Source organism: Eumetopias jubatus, unplaced genomic scaffold (assembly GCF_037043125.1).
Source record: "Eumetopias jubatus isolate StellerSeaLion01/CBP00866 unplaced genomic scaffold, mEumJub1_p1.0 scaffold_8, whole genome shotgun sequence".
Lineage (NCBI taxonomy): Eukaryota > Metazoa > Chordata > Mammalia > Carnivora > Otariidae > Eumetopias > Eumetopias jubatus.
Genome location: NW_028274814.1, coordinates 67,288,652 through 67,313,545, shown reverse-complemented (window position 1 = coordinate 67,313,545; position 24,894 = coordinate 67,288,652). Strand labels below are relative to the sequence as shown.

Genomic DNA, 24,894 nt, shown 5'->3' with positions numbered 1-24,894 from the left:
AAAGTCACTGTGGCTGTATTCCCCCAAGGCTCTTTGCCATCTGTCCTCCAAATATATGCTTAATTTGGCTCTACAACAAGGTATTCAACCTTAAACTATTTCCAGAATAATTCTCAAATGTGAAAATTAAACCCAGGTAATTGGTTAAGGCACAGAGCTAGAAGCTTAACTACTGAAACTATAATATAATCCAGAAGAGGGGAAAGGAGCACTACCTAAGCACCTAAAGGAAGGGTAAAGGCAAAGGGAAGACATTAACTTCTACGCATTTTGCCCAAAATAGTGTATTAAGTATGTCTTTTTAATCTGTATTTTTGATGCTTTGACATCTTGGGGCTTTGCTGACAATGGAGGGACTTGTCCCTCTTAGGGTTACCTACTTCCTATAAGTAGTAAATGACTCACCTGCAAGCATGCCTTTCATATGGAAAGCAACCCATCCAGAGCCCAACCCCCACTGCCTCCTTTCTTGAGCTCTTCCTGGGCCAGTATTCCCCTGCCCTCACCCTTCAGGGCCAGGTACCAGACAACAGCCCTGGTACCCCAGAGCCTGATGGAATTATTTAAACTAGCAAATCCTAAACCTGTTTATGCTGCCTTGCCCATTCCTTCTCACTGAACCCACAATAAAGGCTCTTGCTCACATTTTCTGCTTGCTCCCTCTGCCCCTTATGGACCCTGCTGCTTTCTCAGGTAACCCCCATGGTATGGCATGCCTTTCCTTTTGGGAATCTGTGAGTATAATGTTTCTCATGGCAACTGTCTCCTGATCTGGTGGCCTCACCAGACCTGAATAACAAAACCTGTATTTCAAATAAACAGACTTCTGAACCCTGACAGGACATAATAATCCTTGCTTTACATAACCTGAGAGGTGAAGTACTTTTGTTGAGCTCAAATGAAGATTTTTACAGTTATATGGACAACATCTATATATTTTTTAAAATTATCGAGACGTAATTCATATAACATAAAATTTACCCTTTTAAAATGTACAATTCATGGTTTAATATAGTTGTAAATTGTGCAATCATCATTACTTTCTAATTCCAGAACATTTCTTGACTCCAAATGGAAACCCTCTGTCCATTTCCTCTTCCCCACCAGCCCCAGACAACCACTACCTACATCCTGCCTCTCTGCATTTGCCTACTCTGGACATCATATATAAATGAAATCATACAGTATGGGCTTTTGTGAATGGCTTCTTTCACTTGTCACAGTGTTTTCAAAGTTCATCCATGTAACATGTACCCATATTCTCTTTTTTATTGACATATAACATTCCATTGCATAGATATACCACTATATCCATATGTCCAAATATTTTGCCTACTATGAATAATTCTGCTGTAAACATTCATAAACATGTTTTGTGTAGACATATATTTTCAATTTTTTTTTTTTAAAGATTTTATTTATTTATTTGACAGAGAGAGAGAGAGAGAGAGAGAGAGAGACAGCGAGAGACGGAACACAAGCAGGGGGAGTGGGAGAGGGAGAAGCAGGCTTCCTGCTGAGCAGGGAGCCCGATGCGGGGCTAGATCCCAGGACCCTGGGATCATAACCTGAGCCAAAGGCAGACGCTTAACGACTGAGCCACCCAGGTGCCCCATCAATTTTCTTGAGTTACACAAACTCGGGAGAACAGCTAGGTAATATGGTAACCAAATGTTCTTTTTGAAAAATGAGAGATAATGATCACCCCTATGCATGATATTTAGTTCCTGTAAGTTTTCCTTGGAGGCTGTAACCAGAAAATGAAAACCTGTAAGCCCCCAGTTAAACTCATACTATGGCTGGTGGGAAGACTGCCTTGCAGCACAAAGTCAGCCTCATGACCAATGTGTCTCTGTTTCTGAGACTCTAATATCAATCCTGAAAATAGCTAACATTTACTGAGCTCTTACTCAGTGTTACCTTATTGTTACTCCATGTTAGCTATTACTGTGATTCTTATTATACCAACAGATACAGAAAGGAACTGGAATTAACAGAGACTAAAAACATAATGGCCTGGATGCCCCAGGAAAAGCTCTTACATTTGAGATAAGCTGGAGACTAAATGTCATTTCCAGGAAGTAAAGGAAGGGACAGGGACCAACTCCAGTGAAAAGGAACCACATGGCAAACTCACATACTTTTCACAGAGATATTTTAGGCACAAACTTCACAACCTTGAGGATACATTTCCTCAAACTGGAAAGATCAAAAGTGGTGATCAGAGAGAACTAGGAAGAGAACTCTGGTCAGAAAGTGGTACCCATTAGCCTATAAGAATGAAAGGAAAGAGTGAATCTGAAACAAGGAATATTTGAGAAAACGTATCATACCTCCCCCCACACTGATAGCTAAGATCATCATGGACAGGTTAAATTGTCTTCAGTTGTGTGTTACTAAGGTAACTGACACGTGGTAAGTACACAGAAAAATATTTTTTTAAGATTTTTTTAAAGATTTTATTTATTTGAGAGAGAGAGAATGAGAGATAGAGAGTACGAGAGGGAAGAGGGTCAGAGGGAGAAGCAGACTCCCCGCTGAGCAGGGAGCCCGATGTGGGACTCAATCCCAATACTCCAGGATCATGACCTGAGCCGAAGGCAGTCGCTTAACCTACTGAGCCACCCAGGCGCTCCACAGAAAAATATTTTTAAAATACTTTAAGATTTGTGTCCTTGAAAGAACAAGTTTTAGTTACGAAGGAATTTCCCTTTTGTGGAATCCTAACAGTGTTGATTAAACCAGGTCAGACAGAATTGCTCTGGTGAGCAAGCAGGGATCCTACTTTTCCAAGATGTACAGAACAACATTTATGAATTATTCGTATGTGACCGGCTCACACTATAATACTCACTAAGAAAAGGTAGCGTTCTTGTGCTGATGTGTTCCGAGCCGCTAGTTTGAGGATCTGTCCCTCTTTTATTAGTTCATTTGAAGGATTTACAATGTCTTCTTCCTCTCCCAACATCTCATAAATCTCTAAGAGTTTCTTTAGGTTCTCCTAGGAAATTAAAACAAAACACAGCAAGACCAAATAAAGGGAGGTTTTACCTTAGTGGCTTTAATAATACCATGACCTTAGCTAAAATCTGGATAGTTCAGAAGGGACTGGGACTAAGCATAAATTTGGTATAAAACGTGTCAGTTATGAGCAAATTGAAACCTAGGAAAAGAGGGGAGAGGATTATTCCACATAACACTAAACATTTAATAAAGAATCTTTTTTGTTCACCTGTACCGATTCATTTTTGTCCAAACCTGCAGATAACATTAGGCTATGTTACTGACAATGATCTAACTATAAGACTCCCATCTCCTTTGAAAATCACTTACCATTTTTCTTATTGCACTATTAGAATGGCTTGCTGCTGTAGATATAATTTCAAGTGATTCTACATGGGAAAAAAGAAAATTAAATAAATGTGCTTTGTTTTTTCTATACTACTAAAGAGCTGAGTAACATACACTATAGTAAGAAGAAATCCGAGACTGATGACCACATCTAACACCAAAAGCAGGGGCAATTTCCATTTACAAAATGGATACTTTAACAAGTTCATTTATAAGCAGATTACTTGGAACATGAAGGACATTTCCCTGTAAATAATCATACACAACTATACAGATGACCTATATGATGACCCTTCAAAATGTACACTAGACTGGTACAAGGCACTTTGCCAGACGCTTTCATATTTATTATGTCGCTTCATCCTTACACAACCTCGAATGGAGAGTCCGTGAGCTAGCTCCACTTGGCAGATGAAACAAATGGCAAGTGATGTGGCTTGGTTAAGGTCACACAACTATGATACTGTGGGACCACACTGGGACACCTATGTCTTCTGGTTCAAAGTTCTACAACATTTCAGCAGGAATATTGTTTTATGAGCAAATTAACCACCAAGCATAACCAACTTTCTTTGGGAAAACACACTCACAGTTCTAGTCCTGGTCAGGTAAGGGGAAATCCGCTGATGCCAATGCTGATGGAAGGTTTTGTTGCTGAGCAGATGGTGGGAGAGATGGGAATGGGAACCGCCTGGTATGGGCAAGGTAGGCGCTCCAGCACCACTGGTGGAGAGCTGTGGAGTCTGCGGCCTCCTGGTGGATCAACCCCAGGGGATGCCCTCAATCCTAAATCATGACCTGCTCTTTCTTTTCTATCTTATGAATACCAACCTAATTAATTCTGTTACTGCAACAACCTCATTACTTCTAGACCAAATTCTCTGTCTTCTTTGTTCCATGGCTGAACGGAATGCACTTTTGTCGCGTCCTCCTCTCCTTTGGGGCTATAAAAGCACCTCTGTGATTTCCTTACAATTTTAGTTTAAGGAGCAATGGGCAACCAAAGAGAGTAATAAAATATCCTACAGCATTGTTAACCTTTTCACTGTTGACACTGTCACCTTAGAGCAAGTCTAAGTCTTTGAGCATAGAAGAAACTGAATTTTTATTTAAGACTTTGGAGGACTATTCTGACGGGGGCAATTCTGTGCATTCCCCCACAGGATCCAAGGTACAGGGAGACAAAAATAAAATAACCTGGGATCAGCAGTTGGAGGAGTAGCAGTGGTGATCCCACCTTCAGTCCTACCACTAGGTTCTGCCACCAAAACCAACCACACAGCCCAGATGAGTGAGAAGTGGGCATGAAGTGGAAAGTGGAAAAAGTCAAGTCAGGATAATTCTAAACTGTAAAGGGGGAAAGGGAAGTAGAGAAATTCCTGTGGTCGTTGACTCACTTGGGTGGTGGGAGAAATGTATCAGAGAAAGCCTCTGTTAAAAAAAAGACCCAGGCTGCCAAGACCAAAGATTGTATTCTGTGTTCCTCATCTCTTACCAGGGTACACTTACAATAAAGACAAGAAATTACTAGCAAAGTACCAATGTTTCAAGATTGTACAGCAGCATTGTTAGTTCTTGACACTAAGCCATTTCTATCCCTTAAATTTGTATTCTACTTTTCAGTTACTTGATTTATTTTTTTTAATTAAAAAAAAGTTTTTTTTAAAGTAAGCTATACACCCAAAGTGGGACTTGAACTCATGACCCTAGATAAAGAGTCACATGTTCTTTTGGCTGGGCCAGCCAGCTGCCCCCTTATAAATTTTTTTTTTAAAGTAAGCTATACACCCAATGAGGGGCTTGAACTTATGACCCCTAGATTCAAGAGTCATATGCTTTGATTTTTTTTTTAAAGTACATGAGAAAGCTAAAGTACTGAAACTCCTGAGCCTTAAAAAAACCTATTCGTTAAGATCTAAAGAAAAAATAGAAAACAACTAGAAGAACAGGAGTAAAGTTTTCCCGGGGAAAATGTTAACTGACAGTACAAAGCATCATTTTCTCTTCTCTTTTAGGGTAGGTAGAGCCAACTTTGCTTAGGTTATTTTTACACAGTAAATGTCATTTTAGCTTTCTTGGTATGCATCAACCTATCTAATTACCAGTAGCACCAGTAATTCTGAATGGTTGTATTCTTCCTGTGAGAACGTAATTGTGTATTGCTATTCCAGATGTCTCTAAGACTATAGTTTCAGATTTCTGAGTTAATGATTAATGTGAAATCTGCATGAGAAATGTGATTTGCTTTGCTCTAAACCTGTGATTTGGGCTTAGAAGGGCTTGCCTAATTGAGATGTTAATGACAATTTCCAGTGAGGTTATTTTTTTGGCAGCAATATTTTACTAAATTGGCTGTGAGACGTATCTTGCTCTTTAACCACAAGGCTGCCAGGTCACTTGATTACCCCATAATAGAAAGGGGGCAGGAGAGAAGCATTTACTTTTAGCATCATTCCAGTCGGGAGAATCAGAGGGCAATTTCCTTAGGTAGTCCTTCAGGAGCATCTCATACCGGGGAATCCGCTGAACAGGTTCTAGCATGTGATGCTGCAAAGTCAAGCTCCCACAGATCTTCTGTTTCTACAATGAGAAAGGTTTTTGAAAAAAGATTTAAAAATGAAGTTGGCCCATCTAAAAACCCACTGTCATACAGAACTTTCATCAAGGACAGTATTTCCCTACAAAGTGTGGTCTGTGGACACTTGCATTAGATTGATCTAAGGCACTATTAAAAATGCAAATTCTGAACCCTTTCCCAATCTATGAAACCAGAATCTCTGAGGCTAAGTCCTGTGAACATGCATTTTAAAACATCCCAGATTCTTACAACATTAAAGTTTGAGGCCCACCAATCTAGTCTAAGGACAGAAAGAAAAATCAAGCAGAATTTTAAGGAAGAAAATTCCAGATTGCTGGCAAACACTTCAATTAGTCACTAGGAGGTTTTGTGTGGTCATATTATTGAATCATACTCGAGATTTTTTTTAAAAGATTTTATTTATTTATTTGACAGAGAGAGACAGCGAGAGAGGGAACACAAGCAGGTGGAGTGGGAGAGGGAAAAGCAGGCTCCCCGCTGAGCAGGGAGCCCGATGCAGGGCTCGATGCCAGGACCCTGGGATCATGACCTGAGCTGAAGGCAGACACTTAACGACTGAGCCACCCAGGCGCCCCACACTCCAGATATTTTTAAAAGATGCATATATTTAATGAGGTTCACAAGCACAACAGTATTACATGACTTTGGACTCAGAAACTATTTAATAATAAGGCTACCATAAATGTCATTTCCTTTGAACTTAAAAAAGACTCCACATAGAAGAATGACAAGATCTGAGCATCTTATTATCTCTCACAAAATTTTAGTTTTTCATTAGGCCATGCCAGTCTTTTCCATTAGAAACTGAACTCTGTAAATAGATCTCCTTTTCTTACAGCAAAATTGACTCTATAGCCCTTAGTTTTAATAATCTGTTAACATAAGACAGGGAAAAGATTATTTGAAAAATAAGATGTGTTCTTGTTCATATTAAAGAAACCAAGAATCCCATTAAAATACTTATTGAACTCATACCATGATCAAGGCACTGTCAGGTATAAAAGTTGTATTAAGACATGATGTTTGCATTCAAAGCAAACAAGAAACTAAAGCCTTCACAGACAAGAGAGCATTGGACATTAACTCTGATGAGGGCAGCCTCTGGTGGTAAGGGAAGACAACCAAGGGACAAGTGTCCAAAGAGGGACCATGGAGAACAGGCCAATGGCAGTGGGAACACACACACACACACACACACACACACACACACACACACACACACACACACAGGGGATGAGGAAGAAAAGGTAATCTGGGGTAATAAGTCAAGCTGAGTTTAGACTTGCTTCATCAAATGCAGGTTTTCATGCAGGAGAGTAGTATCATTAGTATTAAGATTAACTTACTGCAGTGTGGCTTTAGGGAGATGTGTGGGGAAATTCGTTTGGAAGTTATGGTGTAGACCAGGAAAAAAATGTATAAAGAGCCTGAAATCAACATGGAAGCTGAAGAAATAATAGCTTTCCTTAATAAAGTATAAAATACTAATGATATAAGTTTAGTCATTTCATTTGATTTTCTCCAAAAAACCTATTGTATATGTGTATAGGTAATATATATATTATTATATATTATATGTATAGGAAATATAGGAAAATATTACTGATCTCCACATTTTTACATGAAGAAACTGTGGCTCAGAGAAGTTAGAGTCTTCTAAGGTTCAGTGACTAAGTGGCCGAATGTTAAACCTAGTTGGTTGATTCCCAATGCACTATGACAGTTTAGAGGTAGGAAATGATTAGAAACAATGACCCTAGAGGCATCTGTAGGACATGATGGCTAAAGGTCCAGGAACATCAGGGTGTGAAGGCCAAGAAGAATGCGAGGAGTCAACCCTATACTCTGTCCACATTACAGTTTAAGCCAAAGGGGCTAGTAAAAGAATCAAAGGAGCCAGAGTTCAGAAAGGTAGATGAGTGCTTAATCGTGAGAGAAGAAAAAGGAAAAAAAGTGAATGGAAAGAGGCAGGACTTTTGTCTATGGCTGAGGGAGGAGACTGGCAAAATCCTCCCTGGAAAAAGCAACTAGAAAGCTGGATAAAACAGAGAAAACAACCGTTTCAGCCATCTGGAAATTGACCAAAGGCACAGAACAATCTGAAAAGCGTTTATGCTTTAAAAACTGTTGACCTTTGGGTATAAGAACAGTGAGAATTTGCGGCATTCTGGCCTGGGCTCCCACCCATTCCTCCCCTAGCAAATGAAGATTCAATGACTGGAAGGTTCAGTTTGGGTGGGACTGGCTGTGTGGACTGGCAGCATCTCTGCTAACGTTGAGAGGGCTCATTAGATTTGGAGTGGTGGGCCATGCACACACCCAGCAACACTGTCAGTGAAGGGGAAGGTGGGCAAGTACGGAAGACCAATGGCTCTACTAGCCTGAAGCTGTGGTTGGAGGTGGGACGTTAGATAATAATATTCTTGGCTGAGGCTGTGTGAATGATCAGCAGAGAGAGATGAGAGCTTAAGCCAGCACACCCTCTGGGCCACCCTGAGGCTAGGAACATGCAGACAGGAGATGTAAAAGGGTCCAGTGGACTTGAAAATGGTCTGATCTTTAAATGCGTTCCCCGATGCATAGGTCCATCAGGAGACGACAGTTTACTGGCTCTAGGTAGTTTAGTCATCTCTGTTCAGTAACTGTTTGACCCTTAACCTACAACACAGACAGAGGGGCAATCCCTAGAAAGCTAGGATCACATACACACACACACGAATATTAAACCATATGCTGAGTAGAGACATTGGCAACCACACATCAGAGGAGATACAGATTTTATAGATTGAGTCTAAGCAAGTTACTAAACAAACAAAACTAACCAAAGCCTCTTTCAGTGGGGGAAATCAGAATCCAGAGTTGCCACAATAGGTTATCTAAAATGCCCAATATTCAGCAAAAAAAAATGAGACATTCAAAGACATAGTAAGCTGTTACCATTTACTAACCTGAAAAAAGGCAATCAAAAGAAATTGTCTATGAACACAGATACTGGATGTAGCTGGCAAAGACTTCAATGTAGCTATTATAAAAAAATGTTCGAAGAATGAAAGGAAATTGTATTTGAAAAACATGAAAAGTATAACAACAATGAATGCACAAATAGCAATTTCCAAGGAGGAAACAGGCATTATAAAAAGGACCAGTGGAATTTCTGGAGTTGAAAAGCACAAGAACTGAGATGAAAAATGCACCACAGGGACACAACAGCAGATTCCAGGCAGCAGGAGAAAAAAAAATCAATGAACTCAAGGAAAGATTAATAGAAATGATACAATCTGAAGAACAGAAAAAAGATTGAAGAAAAATGAATCATCTCAGAAACTTGTAGAATAACAAGAATACCAACATACATGTAACTGGAGTAAATTATTTGAAGCAATAATGGCTGAAAACTTCTCAAGTTGATTAAAAAACCCTACACATCTAAAAAATTCAACCCTAAGCAAGATAAATATAGAAAGAGTCACATTTGACACATCTTATTCAAATTGTTGAAAGACAAAAGCAAAGAGATAAATTTGAAAACAGCAAGAGAAAAACAATTCATCACATATAGGAAATATCCATACAGTTCCTAACTTCCCATATAAAACAATACAGACCAGAGCACAGTGAAATGACATTCATTTTGCTGAAAAACAAAACTATTAACCAAGAATTCTGTATCCAGCAACACAATTCAATAGTGTAGAAAAAATAAAGATATTCCCAGATAAAAAAAGACCAAGAAAATTTGTTGCTATCCAAGCTCTGCCTTGCAAGAAACACATCACTTTATATGGAAAGGAACTTACTTCAGAAATGATAAATATATGGGTTAATATATTTATATTTTCTTATATCATCCCTTCTTCCAAAAACATAAAATTATATAAAATTATAATTATATCACTGTATTACTGTATTTAAAACCTACAAGGGGAATATATAGGAGACTAAAAGCACAGGGCATGGAGGAACAGAGCTACAATGGAGCAAAATGCTTGTATTTTACCAGAACTAAGGTTAGTATTAATCTGAAGTAGACTGTGATAAATTAAGATGCATATTATAATTCCCCCAACAAACAGTAGAAGAAAAATGAAAAACAGTTTTAAAATTTAGAGGAATTGACACGGTAAAATAAGAAATATTTATATAGCACAGAAGAAAACAGAGGAGCAGCAGAATCCCCGCCCCAAAAATCCTATGTGATCCAAAGAATTCCTTTTTGATTTTTAAACTTTATCAAATAATAAGTTATTAACAACTTTGACTAGAGAATCAAATAGAAATTACTATGGTGTTATTAAAGTATATTATCCAGGTTTAGTGAAATTGAAAAAAAAATCAGGACACATATATAAAGTGACACACACACACACACTCCACACACAGAATAATAATGTTTGCAGAATGTCAGGGTTTATGGCAATCATTCTTTATATTCATTTATATATTCATTCCATCATCTCAACCTCTGAAAGAAAGCAAGAAAAGCAGAGACCTGAATGGGAACTCACTTTATAAATTTATGTGGATCTTTATAAAAGCTAGACTCAAAAGCAAACAGAGACTTTACTGCTCAGCACATAGCATGTGCTCAATAAATATATTAATTTTGCAGAGATGATTTTTGCATAATTCAGAATAGCATGGAATTTGGCAGTCTTCGACAGATGTCTCAGTTTAGGAGACCAGTGCTCTAATCCCTGAGACATAGGGCCTCACAAGATGTCTCAATCTCAACTTTAGATCTAGAAGACCTTACGATTTGTATGGAAAAGCTAATTCATAGCCTTGAACAAAAGAGTCCAATTACCTGAATTTCTTCAACTACTGATTTGAACTGGGGAATACGCTCGGTCATGTTTTTAACCAATTCCATTGCGTTATCAAATCCCTTCACATATTCTCCATACATCTTAAGGAACGGTGCCAATTTCTGAAGGATGTCACCAATTCTAGGGGTTGTTTCCCTGTACAAAATACAGAAACAGGTCATTAAGATTTCTTAGAGAGTAAGTGAATTAACAGGACTCCAAATGAAGTGATCACTTTCTACACACTCCCTGTGCTTCATCAGACCCACCTTGCCGTGAGATGGGTAGAGAATGAAGCAGCATCTTTTTAGAGGGAGTTTAGGAATGACATAGTAAAGAGACATGCTATGGAGTCTTTAAAGCTCCAGATTACCCCTGATATCTCACCTCCACTAATCAAAAGATAGTGTGGAGAGTAGAGATGAAATCCTTTTCAACCGAAGCTAAAAATGTACCACAACTCCTTATCAGTGGTCTTTACAGTAAAAATTTAACTCAAATGTTTGGCTGTAGCTCTGTGTAGCATTATTGTTTCAATTTAAAAGCAAATAACCTAATGTGACTGCCTTAGACAAATCATTTGCCATCTACTCCTCTTACCATTCTTGCATTCGTTTTTCCAGCTCTGGCAATAGGAATTTACTATGGAAGGCATTTATTGATGAAATATTAGAAAAGATTTTATTCACCATCTCTGCTGGAAATGAGCCTCGATTTGCTTCTTCTAATAATTTGCAGTAAAATACCTGAATAAAAGAATAAAGCAAACATTACTTTAACTTTATTGGTTACCACCAAGCACTGTGCTGGGCATATAGTGGGCTCTTAGAAACTTTCGTTGAATCAATGAAAAGGTTCATGGTTCAAGAAATAAATCATTTTTGAAATGTCCGAATATATGCTTTGATTGAGAAGAACCAGGAATTAGAATTAGAAAACTTGACTCTAACCTAGGCTATGCGTCTATTTGGGGGATGTTAACCTTTTCTATGCCAGAGAATTTCCAATTGAGGTAAAGGGATTTACTCCTATCTATAAGTAGAGGTAAGAGAGATGGAAAGCTTTACATACAACAATTGTGGTACATTTCACTCCTCTTTATGTTTTGAATGACTTCGACAGCACGTATATCATATTGCCCTTTACTGTAACTTGTTGGCATAAATCTCATTTTCCCTATTAAAACTGTATACTTCCTTGGGAAGGGAGGCCATCACAGTTTAGTTCCCACAGTAGAATAGGTTTTTAATAAATACCTGGTCAATGGATAAATAAAAGAATTTCAGTTCACAGATGTTTTCTTGCTTTTAAGTAATAATGCATGATAACTTGAACACTTATAAGAGGATAAAAAGATCTCCTGTACAAAATAATGAGTATCTTAAAAACAATTTCTATAAAAAAAATTGCAGTCTTAGCTATACTCCACTAGGGCTACTATACCTCTTAATTGCCATTCTGTTAAATGTAGGCAGAAGGAGGTCTGTTCCTTCATAATGTCCAGATGGTTGTTAATTTTCTAAATTCACCTCCACTGCATTTTCTTGGGAGGCAAAAAGAACACAAAATTATGTCCTTAGAGACTCCAATAGATAGGATACTAATTAAGACTCTAAAATTCTAAAAGGTCGGCAATAGTAGCTGACAAGCTAATATGGCTAAAATAATAAGAACAAAAACCCAAAACCCACAAAACCTGTTAAGAGGAAAAGACATGTCTCCATGATGGGAATAATTTCAGGTCTGTAATCCCGTGAGGAGAAAAATTGTTTCGAAGGCACAAACTCAACACGAATTGATGGACTTACAGTGAAATTCTTTGGAAAGTGAGTATTTAAGTCACAAACTCATTATTTCAAAGAACAGAACCCTTAATCTGATCCCTTAATGCTCAGTCTAACAGGGCCAGAGTTCACGACGATAAGGAGGTTATACCCAGGATGGCGTGTTCCCATCAAGTTCCAGTTTTCCAATGGCAGAAGTGGGACAATTCTTCTTATAATTAACACTCAAACATGGCAACTTTCTCTTCTAATAAGAGAAGTCTACATTAACAATCTACCAATTATCTTGTTCTTTTATCATTAAAACAATATTAAGAGGCCTTAGTTTTCAAGTGATTCTTATGATACATTTTAAAACTTCCTTTGTAAACATACGTGTATTTCAAATGATACTCAAGGCTCCGTGATGAGAGTACAAAATGTGAAAAAGTAGGATGTCATTACCAACAAATATTGACTATACAACTTTACACCAGGCACTGTAGATGTCTCCTACAAGTTTGAACAAGTGAACGCTCAAAATTCTTCTGGCGCTAATACTCCATTAATTCAGATGACTTACATGGGGCTGGCTGAAGAGCGCATGAGACAAATAGAATCAGTGACATATTCACGTACGAATTAGAATCACCAATCTCTTATTTAGATTATAATGGTAACATGGCTCTAGGATCATAACAAATGGTCAAGAAACATACTAGTGTTCAGTGTTGAAAGATACAGATAAAGGCATTTCGTGACTCACAGAGAGTCCTTGAATCTGCTCTTTATGAATTGAAAACCCTTTGTGTCTAGTGAATTCACTGACAAAGCTAAAAATCCTAAAGATTTCCTTGAAGAAAAAGCTTTCACTGGCCAAAAAGTCATGCCCTTCTTATAGTTTCTAAAACCCCTTGATTACTAAAAATGATGTACAGTGCCAAAAAATAACCATGAAAGGGAAAATCTTACCTGATCTAAGAGGTCAAGTCGGTTGACATAAGCTCTTTCTGTAAGCAAAAGTTCGTTGGCTATTTTGTGAAGCTTTTGCTCATTAGTTTCCTAAAAATACAATAGATGTATTCACATATTAGGAAATAAAGCCTGGACATATTTTTCAAGTAATAAACACCTTATCAAATGGTCAAAACAGTTTTCTCAAGCTTCTCAGGTACCCAATTCATTTCAGCCATGAAGGGCCATCCAACCAGAAATGAACAAAATTAAGATAAACTATCTGCTAGATTTAACTTATAACATCTTTAGCCTGTCAAAATTAACACTCTCATCTTTGTTCTTGAAACACCTCTTATCTTTCTTAGATACTGTATTTGGCTCATTTTCTCCCTGCCTCTCTCAGGCCACTCTTTAGCCATGATTTCATCATTCTCTCAGATACCTTGTCTAATTATTAGCTCTATGCACCCAACTTTTTGCCTTTTTAAAAACGTCAGGGAAAATTTCAATCACATATGAGTAAACAGTAAAATGAACCAGTATGTATCCGTTACTAAGATTCAACGGCTATCAACTCATTGTTAATCTTGTTTCATCAATCCTCCCCTCCCTCTACCCATATAATCTTAAATACAAACACTTTATTATTCCCTCAGTCTATGTTTACTTAGCCCTTAAATATATTTGTATAGCTTTGCTAGTTCCACGAGAATGGGAACATTTTTTTTTCTCGCTAACTTGGTAACTCTCTCTTGTCTTCAGTAAAATACTGGCATTCAATAAAATATTGCTGAATGAATGAATGAGTAGCAATCACACAAACCTAACTATTGTTGGACTTTTATTACCACTTTGACATGCTGTCAGTGTAAGACCAAACTCATCTTTTCAGGAAAACCCCTATCCTACCACCTCCCACCCTACCCCACGCCACCCCACCCCACCAGAACTTTACCAGCCTGATGGTGGTTCCATCCCTTTCCAGTTACCTGGCTTTGGTATCTTGAATCACTCTAAACTTAGTTCCCTACCACAAAATCCAGCTGCTATGAGCTCCTACTCATATCATTAGCATCCATCCTTTAAGTTTTCATCACTGCCACCTGGTTTTGCTCATACCATACGTCAAGCCCAGCCAATCAATAGCTCCCAGTTGATCTGATTCTACCACTGCCTCAGACTTCTTTCCCATTGTATCTTTGCAGGCACCATTCCCTCCAAACATACCAATCTAATGCACCATTATCCAAACATGTCCATGGCCATTCCCAAACTTTTCTTCTTTCCATTCTCTCCACATGGCATACATTTTTTTTAAAGATTTTATTTATTTATTTGACAGAGAGAGACACAGTGAGAGAGGGAACACAAGCAGGGGGAGTGGGAGAGGGAGAAGCAGGCTTCCCATGGAGCAGGGAGCCCGATGTGGGGCTCGATCCCAGGACCCTGGGATCATGACCTGAGCCGAAGGCAGACGCCTAACAACTGAGCCACCCAGGCGCCCCCATGGCATACATTCTTTCTTTATCTCTCTAGGTATTTAAGACTTTTTTTTTTTTGGATGGCCTGCTGAATTTCCATTCCTTGTCCATGGAGCCTTCTTCAACTATCCAAAGCTCTGTCCTATTAGAACTCATTTTCTATTTTATATCTAAACATCTTTTTATTGAGAAATTTCTACCTAGCTATTGGCTGAAGTATCCTTTACATTCTAGGCAGGTATGAAGCATAGTAAGGGTTTAGTAAAAACTAATAGGAAAGCAGAACAAAGTATATTTTAAACCAGTGTCTAATTTGTGCAAAGACTACATTTTAAACTATGTATAAAATGCTATTAAGCTGTAGGAATGCTTCATTGTGTTCAACATATGAGGTCTACTTTTATGCTTTATGCAGTATCTGTTCTAATGTGAAAAGTTATCATTTTGCTTTTTACAGCAGCACTGAAATGAGGTATTTTTATGTGAAGTCTTCAGGTAAAGTAACAATACCGTTTAAATATTTGTGCTCTCAAAAATACTGAAATAAGAACTATGTAGTCATTAAATCCCACAGTTAGCCAAGGTTTTGGTTAAACAACAAATTCAGGGTAAAGTATTAGCATTATCGTTTGCCTGTTTGACATCCTTTCCCTCCATTTCTTAATAGAATGATATCCAGATTTGTTCAGAGTATCTATCTTACTACTATGTAGCCTTTCCTTTGGAGAAACTACCCTCATTCCCTAGATCAAAATTACGCCCTGACTGGTTTAACAATCAAGAATACAGTGACTGGTTCAGGTGCCAATGAAACATGAGGGTATAATGCACTGGGGCTCCCTCCTCTCAGCCCCACCCCTCTCTCCTATCACCATGCTCCTGTTAATAGATCGGCCCTTTTCCAGAATGTTGTGTCAACGGAATCACACAGTATGTGCCTTTTGAGTCTTGCCTCTTCCAATTCTCAAAATGCATTTGAGATACATCCTTGTTGTCATTAGTATTAGTGGCTTGCTCTTTCCAAGCCCTTAGTTTTATTCTAATAGTGGTACTGCTGTATCTTTTTGACTTACTCGCACACTTTCCTATGCTCTGATTCTGGCTTGACAAATAACTCTAAAGAAAACCACCCAGCAAAATTTGTGCCATGATAAAATGATACATCTCTTATGAGTCAGAGAATTCATTAACCAACAGGTCATACTGGCTGTTATTGCTATGCAGTGAAGTCACTCCTGAGGTCTCCCACATCCTACAGGATCTTAAATAGGAAGCTTATAATAAACAATCTTTTGCTGACTCTAAATCATACTTTAGCTGAACTTGGCAAATTGTAGGTATCCTGGTCATAATTTGCAAAATCCAAGGGAGATGCCAGGAGTTATTAGCAAAAACTGTGTCCTTCTACACAGATGAGCTTCTAATGTCAGGTCCCTGACCTTGCCAAAACCAACACAAAGATAAGCAAAAGTAAACTTGCTGACATTCAGTTTAAACACTCACATATAGGTTTATGAAAAGTTACTAGGGATTTTTGTGGTGGAGGTGAGGAAATCACAGATCCAAACAATTTCACCGGAAGAACAGCTAACATTTATTCACTGATAGCTTGTTATGCATAAGACACTGTTATATTTTACATAAATTGACTAATCCTTATAATAACTCTATAGAATAGATACATTATTCCTGTTTTATAGGCAGCACACACATGCAAAAGACAAAATTCCAAGGCTCAGAAAGGCCAGGTGACTTGCCCCAAGTCACACAGTTAAAGGTAACCGAATCAGATTCCAATCATACAGGAGAGCATGGGACTTTACATCATGGTCAGTAAACCCTTCACTCGCACTCTAACTCTTCTCTGCAACAAGAAACAAGACTAATAAGTGTCTACAAGGGACACAGACTAAGAAAATACAAACTATCCACTTGAAAATGAAATGGGATATCTACTAGGCATTTTAATTTACACATTCTTTCTCTAATATAAATTCTATCTATAGCAGGCTTCTCAGCATTCTAGTAATTATCAGGTATTAAAAATTCAGTCATATTTGATGTAATGATATGATGGCTTTTTTTTTTTTTTTTAAGATTTTACGGGAGACTGGGTGGCTCAGTCATTAAGCATCTGCCTTTGGCTCAGGTCATGATCCCAGGGTCCTGGGATCGAGCCCTGCATCAGGCTCCCTGCTCAGTGGAAAGCCTTCTTCTCCCTCTCCCACTCCCCCTGCTTGTGTTCCTGTTCTCGCTGTCAAATAAATAAATATAATTTTTTTAAAAAAGATTTTATTTATTTGAGAGAGAGAGAATGAGAGATAGAGAGCACGAGAGGGAAGAGGGTCAGAGGGAGAAGCAGACTCCCTGCTGAGCAGGGAGCCCGATGCAGGACTCGATCCCGGGACTCCAGGATCATGACCTGAGCCGAAGGCAGTCGCCTAACCAACTGAGCCACCCAGGCACCCTAAATAAATATAATCTTAAAAAAAATTTTATTTATTTGAGAGACAGCAGGAGTGGGGTGAGGGGCAGAGGGAGAGGGAGAAGCAGCTGCCTCGCTGAGCAGAGTGCCCGAAGTGGGGCTCGATCTGAGGACCCTGAGATCATGATGTGAGCCAACAGCAGAGGCTTAACTAAGTGAGCCACCATGCACCCCTGAGGCTTCTAACTTTAAAAAAATTAGTTACTGAAACTCATCTGTGAGTACATTTAGGAAGAAATACATGATCCATCTGCATGCATGGGTCTCTACTACTCTATCAGACTTGTGCTTAAATAACAAACCTGTTCTAAAATTGCTGATACACTGGGGATATAGCATGGTATTTTTTTAAAATAGAAAGTTAAATAGGTCAAGTTATATAATATTGTCTCTTATTATTTGCCACTTCAAAACTATATAACCCCTACTTTGTGCTTAGCACTTTACTAAGAAGTCATATATTCTTTTGATTCTTTGGAAAACGGTAATGGCTACACAATATTGATAAAAAATCCTGTTTGCCTCTATTGGAACCTAATACACAATAGTGTATTAAAAATAGTGACAAATATGCTTTAGAAAAGCATCTTACCTTTGATATTCCTCTATAAAATAGATTTTTTTCACTTGCAAATGGTAACTATGTCTTATATTGAAAGCTGATTCTCAGAGTACTGCCTCAAACAAAAATACAAGAGAGTTCTAAACAATCCCAATTGAAAAGGCAAGATGTATGCCTTTTACAGTAAAAGATTACACAATTTACTTTCCTCTGCTTCTCTTACTTCTCTCTGCACAATACACTTGCACACGTCCAGTAACCTTTCAGCAGAGATCCGCTCCATTCCCACTAGGTCAGGTTCAGCCTGGTGGTGAGTCACTGTGCCCACTGGCTCATGAATGTGCTGCACTGTCAGTTCTGCCTCCCCACTTACAGATGTCACCAGCTCCTGCAGCTCTTTTCAGACCTTTTGGCATGACTCTTCCATACGGCAGGAGCCCAGACAAAGAGCCCCCACTGCAGCTCACAGACTTCATTTACTGGGTAGGCAGAAAATGTTTGTGTGGAGCCAGTGATTCATCTTCAGTGCCATACGCACTGCCACATGCCTCATAACCACCAAGCAGGGGAGCAGATATTTTGGAAAGAACTTCATAAAGGTTCATCAATAATTAGAGCTTCTTAGAAGATGCTTTAAAGGCAAAGCCTTCAGTTACATAAAAGTGAATCAGATATTGATATCATGCTTTACTACTCTTCAATTATGCTTTTTAACTTTTCAGTACATGTTCTCATGATTTCATTTTAAGCAGGAAGGATTTTTTTTTCTAAATACATTGAATCAAAACTGTTCTTTCCATTTCATTATAGGTTATATTTAAAATCATATGGACATAAGTTATTGGGTTTTATAGGACCAAAATGAATGTTTCTAGGTTCTGGAAATCTCTACCCAATTAAATTCTTCCATGGAGAAGGCAGATGTGGCTTTGTATGAATACATATGTTTCTGCTTTCCCTGAAGTCCATTCTTTCATAACAAGATGAGTCAACTTAGGGAATAAACATTTGATTTTGTACCACAATTCATGAGATGCATCAACACTTTGACCTTCCTAGACATTAAAGTCTCCCATATGGCTCCAGGTGATAATTTAAAATGAGATCAGAATGATATTTGAATGTCACATAATTGGCCTATCATCTCAAAAAGCATCTTAAAGTCTCTAACATGTCTTGACACCGTCATTCCAATATTCCAGAATTGTACAGATTTTTTTCTCATTATACTGAAGAACAGGGAAGTTAAGGGAGGCTATCACAAGTGAGAGACAATGACAGCCCCGACCATTTAGAGAGTACTTACCGTGTGCTAGACACTACTGTATGTGCTTCACATGAATTATCTAGTGGAATCCTACTAATACCCTGTGAAGCAGGTATCATTTTCCTCCCATTTTATAGATGAGGAAGCAGTGTCTTAATGAGGATGGGTAACCTGCCCCAAATCATATAGTTAGGAAGTGACTGAACCAGGATTCAAATCTTGGTCTGTGAAAATAAAGTTCTTGCTTTGTTAGAGCTCTTTAAGAGAAGTCCCTGTGGATTTATGTGACAAGAAAATGAGAAAGGGAATAAAATACAGATTTTGTGTTCAATTAAGATCATGTAATAATGCCATAAGGAAGGTCACATGGTCTCAGGGAAGATCTGTAATCAGCAAGAAATTTATCACCAGGTTCACATTACAGGAAAAAGAATACTATGATACACACACATTATTCCCCTCCCAGGGCTTCATTGTATAGTATCACAAGAATAAATAGTTTATTACTTCAGCATGATCTTTCAGGAAGCTTTGGGTGCACAGTCCAAGCCTACTTTCAACCCAGCACCAATATTTTTCCAATCTGATGTCCTATCTATACTATTTATTCAGTTCAAAACAGGAGAATAGCCAAGTGAGAACTTTTAATCAGAAGGTTTACATTATATCCTTTCGAGATAGGGTAGGGAGAAGGGCAAGAGAGAGCTTACACTGAGAAGGACAATTCAGTTACTTGCATAAGATCAGACAGGAAGTAAGTGGTAGCAAAGAGAGAACTTTGTTCTTCTTATACCCAATTTAGTATATATTAGACTAAACTGTCCTTTGCCTTTTGCAGAAATTAAGGCACAAAGAATTATTTAACATATGCTCACAATCAATAAGTGAATTAACCTATCCCAAATCTAGGCAGACCATCAAAGTAATTATGTAACAAAAGTATTTCTGATGATAGTTCCCTAAAGTTAAAACGTTGTGCATATAAGTGACTGTACTATGTGGAAATAACCTATGGTCCTCAAGTAAGAGAAACAAACAAAATATAGGAAACCAGGGTTAAAAAGGAAGTGGCATGCAAAATTATCTCTGTGCATCCTGCAAAGGAGCACGTCAGCTTAACACGGAACCGACAGCTGCTGGAATACTCACCTGGCAGGATATGCTGAACTTTGGATCTATCAAGGGATATTTCAGGTCATGAGTCTGTTCATCCTGACTTACAGATGAGGAAACAGAACTTTATTTTGTTTAACTAACAGACAGCTCACATTATGTTTTAAGGCACTGTTCTCAATCCTTTACAATGATTCAATGATCTTTGCCTCGTAATAACCTTATGAGATAGGTATAATTATTTCCATGTTGCAGATGAAGAAACTAAGGTACAGAGAGATTTAAGTGACCTGCTCGAGGTCATACAACTGGTAAGTGGCTGAGCTGGGTTGCAAACCTAGAAAGTCTGGCTCTTAAGCCTGTCTTCTTGACCACCAGGTTATGGTATATTGTTTTTTGTTTTGTTTTGTTTTGTTGTAAGCCACATACAACAACTGCTGTGTTTTAAGATCTGGTCTTTTCATTTCTCTCCCACCCATGCCAAACAGCATCTTTATATGCATTGTGACCTCCAAATACCTCGCTTTCCCAAACCTCCTGATTCATGTCAACATTCTGTTAAACTCCATCTTTGACTCCATTATCTCCCTGTTCTCTTGGTACTGCTGATTTGCAGACCTTGCCTCATTCCCACTGCAAATCTGATCTTCTCTTTCTTAAGTTTCAGGCCACTCAGCAATGCTGGGGAGACTGTTGATTATGCCCGCTACCTTTGATCCTGGCCCTCAGAATCTTAGTCACAAGTCACGAGGAGAGCTAACCTTCTCCATTGTCCTCAACCCCTTGAGGCTACCTCACTGGCCTCTATGGGGGCACTTCCCAAACTGACACATTTAGCACCCAGCCTAAGAGTCACCTCTACACTGTAGTGCTAGTACCTCACTCACTGAGTTCCAGTCTCTCCCCACTTCTCGATTTATGCTAACAAGGAAGAATTCACCCTCTCAGCCATGCTCTGAACCTTGACTTTATCTTTGAGTTCTCTTTTCCCCTTTACCTCTTATATAATGGTTATATACCTCAATACTCCTTTTCAGCTGTTTCCTCTTTGTATTTTCTGCAGTACTTTGCAAATAGTATATGTGCAATATAAATGTACTGCATTTAATTCTGTTACCCAGGTTCTCTGAGCTAGTTAGCTATAATGTCCCAGTAAGGCCAAGGCCTCCAGACTAACTCCTAGTTTCAAATTCTAAATGGTGACCATCCTTATAAGCCCACCAATAATCCTGTGCCCCCTCCCCCAAATCCTGTGGTTCTCATGATTTGCTCTCTCTTCTTTTTCCTCTCACACAACTCACTATGTTCCCCTTTTGATTATGTTTGTGCTCTCCACAGCTCAGTCCTTGCCTTTCTTCCTGTTCCTGCACGTTCTATTTTGGCAATATTAATCACACCCTTATGTACATCCTCTTACATTCTTATCCTCTTTCCTGAGCTCCAGATCCGTATTTCCACTTGCTTAATTAATATCTCCAAATGGATGTACTACAGATGCCATAAACTCAGTATACAAAACTAACCTAATTAGCAACTCTACCTCTCCCAACATTCCAAACACAATTATGTTCCTTCCTGTCTGCCACCTCAATTATTTCATTAACATATTAAGAAATCGGGCACCTGCATGGCTCAGTTGGTTAAGCGACTGCCTTCGGCTCAGGTCATGATCCTGGAGTCCCGGGATCGAGTCCCACATTGGGCTCCCTGCTCAGCAGGGAGTCTGCTTCTCCCTCTGACCCTCTTCCCTCTCGTGCTATCTCTCATTCTCTCTCTCTCAAATAAATAAATAAAATCTTTAAAAAAAAAAACGTATTAAGAAACCAAGACCTGCCGAATTCTGTTAAAGTACCAAGTCTGAGGTCACCTAGCTGGTAAGTGACAAAGCTGGGGTATGAATTCTTCTCTTTTAATTCTAAAGTCTTCATCCTTAACCAATAGACTGTAACGTCTCCAGAGTATTCCATTTTTGTTTGAGACATCTTCATGAGGACAATCCATAAGTCCCTCAAATTTAGTATGTCTAAATCCAGTTAAATGTTCACCCTCCAAATACACTGCTCCTTCCATTCTCTTGTAGTTCAGTAAGTGATACACCATCTGCCACTTCATCCAAGCTAGGAGTTGAACATGACTCATTCCCTACCTCCATCAGGAGGCCCTCAGAAATCTCTTTTCCTTGTGCTAACCCTGCACCGCATCCGTCCAGGACCTCATCCTCTCGCACCTGGATTACTGCAGTTGCTTACAACTGCTCCATCTGTTTTCCTTTCATCTGACTCATTTTTCTAAAATCCACAGATGAATAATCATGTCACTTCCATGCTTTAATTAAGTGCCTCAGAGGCCAGATAGTATTAGGCTTATGGAAAGTTTGAAATAACACAGGAAAACACCTATGTTTAATCCTACAAAACAGGATGCAGAACTACCATACATTAGGCAATTGAAAAAAAAATTTTTTTTTCAAATATCAGCTCAGAAAAACAAGTTGGAATGTTAAATACCAAAGCAGCTCTCTTTGGAAATATGGGTGATATTTGTATTTTCTATGCTTTAATGCATTTTCTTGATTTTCTATGAGGATTATTAATTTTTATCACAATTTTAAAAATCCACTGTTTTCAGGGGAAAAAGACACAGGTTAGGCATACAAACCCACTGCCATTTGTCCTTAGCTTATATTTTCTTTTTAAACCTATCCTTCTACCCCTCACACAATTCTCTAGCCCTCTGGCCTCTTCTTATTGGGCCAGAAACGCCCACAAATATGGCATCTATTCACTTGTCTCTGACTAGATACAGCTGCTCCTCCCTACCTCACCCCATTCCCATCCATTCTCAACTACCCACAACCTCCCCATCACTTTGCTTCAAGTTAAATTCAACTGCTTCTCAGCAGTCTGCCCCTCAACCAGCCCTCCCCCAGGCACAGGTAATTCCTCATCTGTGTTTGCGAAGCACAGATCACACCACATAGCATGGGGATTTACTTATGTCTCCCTACTGGGTAGACCGAGGCTTTGGAGGCATGGTGTGTCTTGTTCATTTGTTTCTAGCACCTAGCACAGTAAGCCCCACACACTGAATTTACAAATGGAACAGGTATTTTTTTCAGGTACAGGCTCTCTGAAGTTCATTTTTTCTCATTATACTTTTTTATACCTTTCCAATATACTAAATGGAGTCTCCACAAAATAAAGAACTTTCTAAATTCACCTATCAGTTCTAAGTGAATAAAGAAAAGCTATCCTCAAGACTTTTATGAACTATCCAATCCATATGGTTAGTGAGACAACTTTTCTGTTATTCAACATGTTGCTTTAAAACTCCTACAACTTCAGTGAGAACTTTCACTGTGATACTAGCAATAACAAAGACTGATTAGTGAAGCTGGATGATTCCATTGCTTCTGCTGTCTTTCACATTCCTGGAATGGAAGCTGAGTTGACAAGAGAGGAAATAGCTAAGGAGTAACTTACTATTTGTCTTCAAGTCTAACATGATCTCAACAGCTGTCCCCCTCTATTTTTCAAGAAGTAAAGGGAAAGAAATTTAAAGCCTCACAAAAAGGAACTTGTAGCCCATCATAAAGAAGAGAAAATCAAGCTTAGCATTATGTTTTAACTCTCAGAAAACTCTGATACCTCACATTACATCCTGCAAAATCAACAGTGTTAAGATTCACAATTAAGTGAAATTAAAGGGAAAAAAAGGAAAGTGAGTTAACCTGGATTACAGCATTGGTTTTCTATTTGCAGTACTTCTGAATTTGATTCTCTGTCATTCTCTTCCTTACGAGATTATTATCTTCTTAATTTTTGAGTATGTTCAAAGGTTATAAACTCTCAAGGCTTATGTTAAAACATAAGTAAAATGGTCATAAAAAGAAGGCACTAGAAAAAAATTTAAGTTTTTTTAAAAAAATGTTTCTACAAATCTCCAGGTTGTCAATTCTCTATCAGTTGTATCAAATTTCTATCTTCATCAATTCCTCACTTTATTATATAATTTCTTTCATTTTTGGTGAAATGAAGGATTAATTTAAAAGGTGTCTAATATTCTTGATAAAACTGCTATTATTAGATTTATTATTATGTTGCCAATAGCAGATTCGTAATTTCTATCAACTTTAGTCTTAGAAACCATACATCTGCATTGTTTATATTTGGCTTACAATATGAAATACAGAGGAAGGAAACACTAGTAAGTCTAGGGAAGATCTACAAATAAAACCTGTTAAAGTATACCTTGGATATTAAAAGGCTCATGAAAACTATAAAAAGAAGTGTTTATTATATGGCATAATCAATGAATGCACTCCACATTAATGCATTTCTAATGAAGCTTACCCACTGAAGCACACAAATCTGAGAAAAAAAAATAACCATTTTTAAATGAAATTCATACTAAAATGTCCTGACCCATTTACCTGAGTCTTTTAATATAGTTAAGCTATTTATGATAACCCAAATTTGTCATGCCAAACAGGATTATAATACTGTTACCCC

At 38.2% G+C, this 24,894-nt stretch overlaps 1 protein-coding gene across 3 annotated transcripts in view; it reads right to left on the bottom strand.

Annotated features, from left to right (window-relative positions):
- Positions 1-24,894, bottom strand: part of FGD4 (FYVE, RhoGEF and PH domain containing 4) — a 148,807-nt gene that overhangs the window by 17,630 nt on the left and 106,283 nt on the right. For all 3 annotated transcript variants that reach the window (XM_028113200.2, XM_028113202.1, XM_028113201.2), the window contains exons 5-10: positions 13,491-13,580; positions 11,356-11,501; positions 10,755-10,911; positions 5,793-5,931; positions 3,334-3,392; positions 2,855-3,001 (exon numbers count right to left, since the gene is read on the bottom strand). In XM_028113200.2, coding sequence (XP_027969001.1) covers positions 2,855-3,001; positions 3,334-3,392; positions 5,793-5,931; positions 10,755-10,911; positions 11,356-11,501; positions 13,491-13,580 — 738 coding nt within the window. The remainder of the gene's footprint in view (positions 1-2,854; positions 3,002-3,333; positions 3,393-5,792; positions 5,932-10,754; positions 10,912-11,355; positions 11,502-13,490; positions 13,581-24,894) is intronic.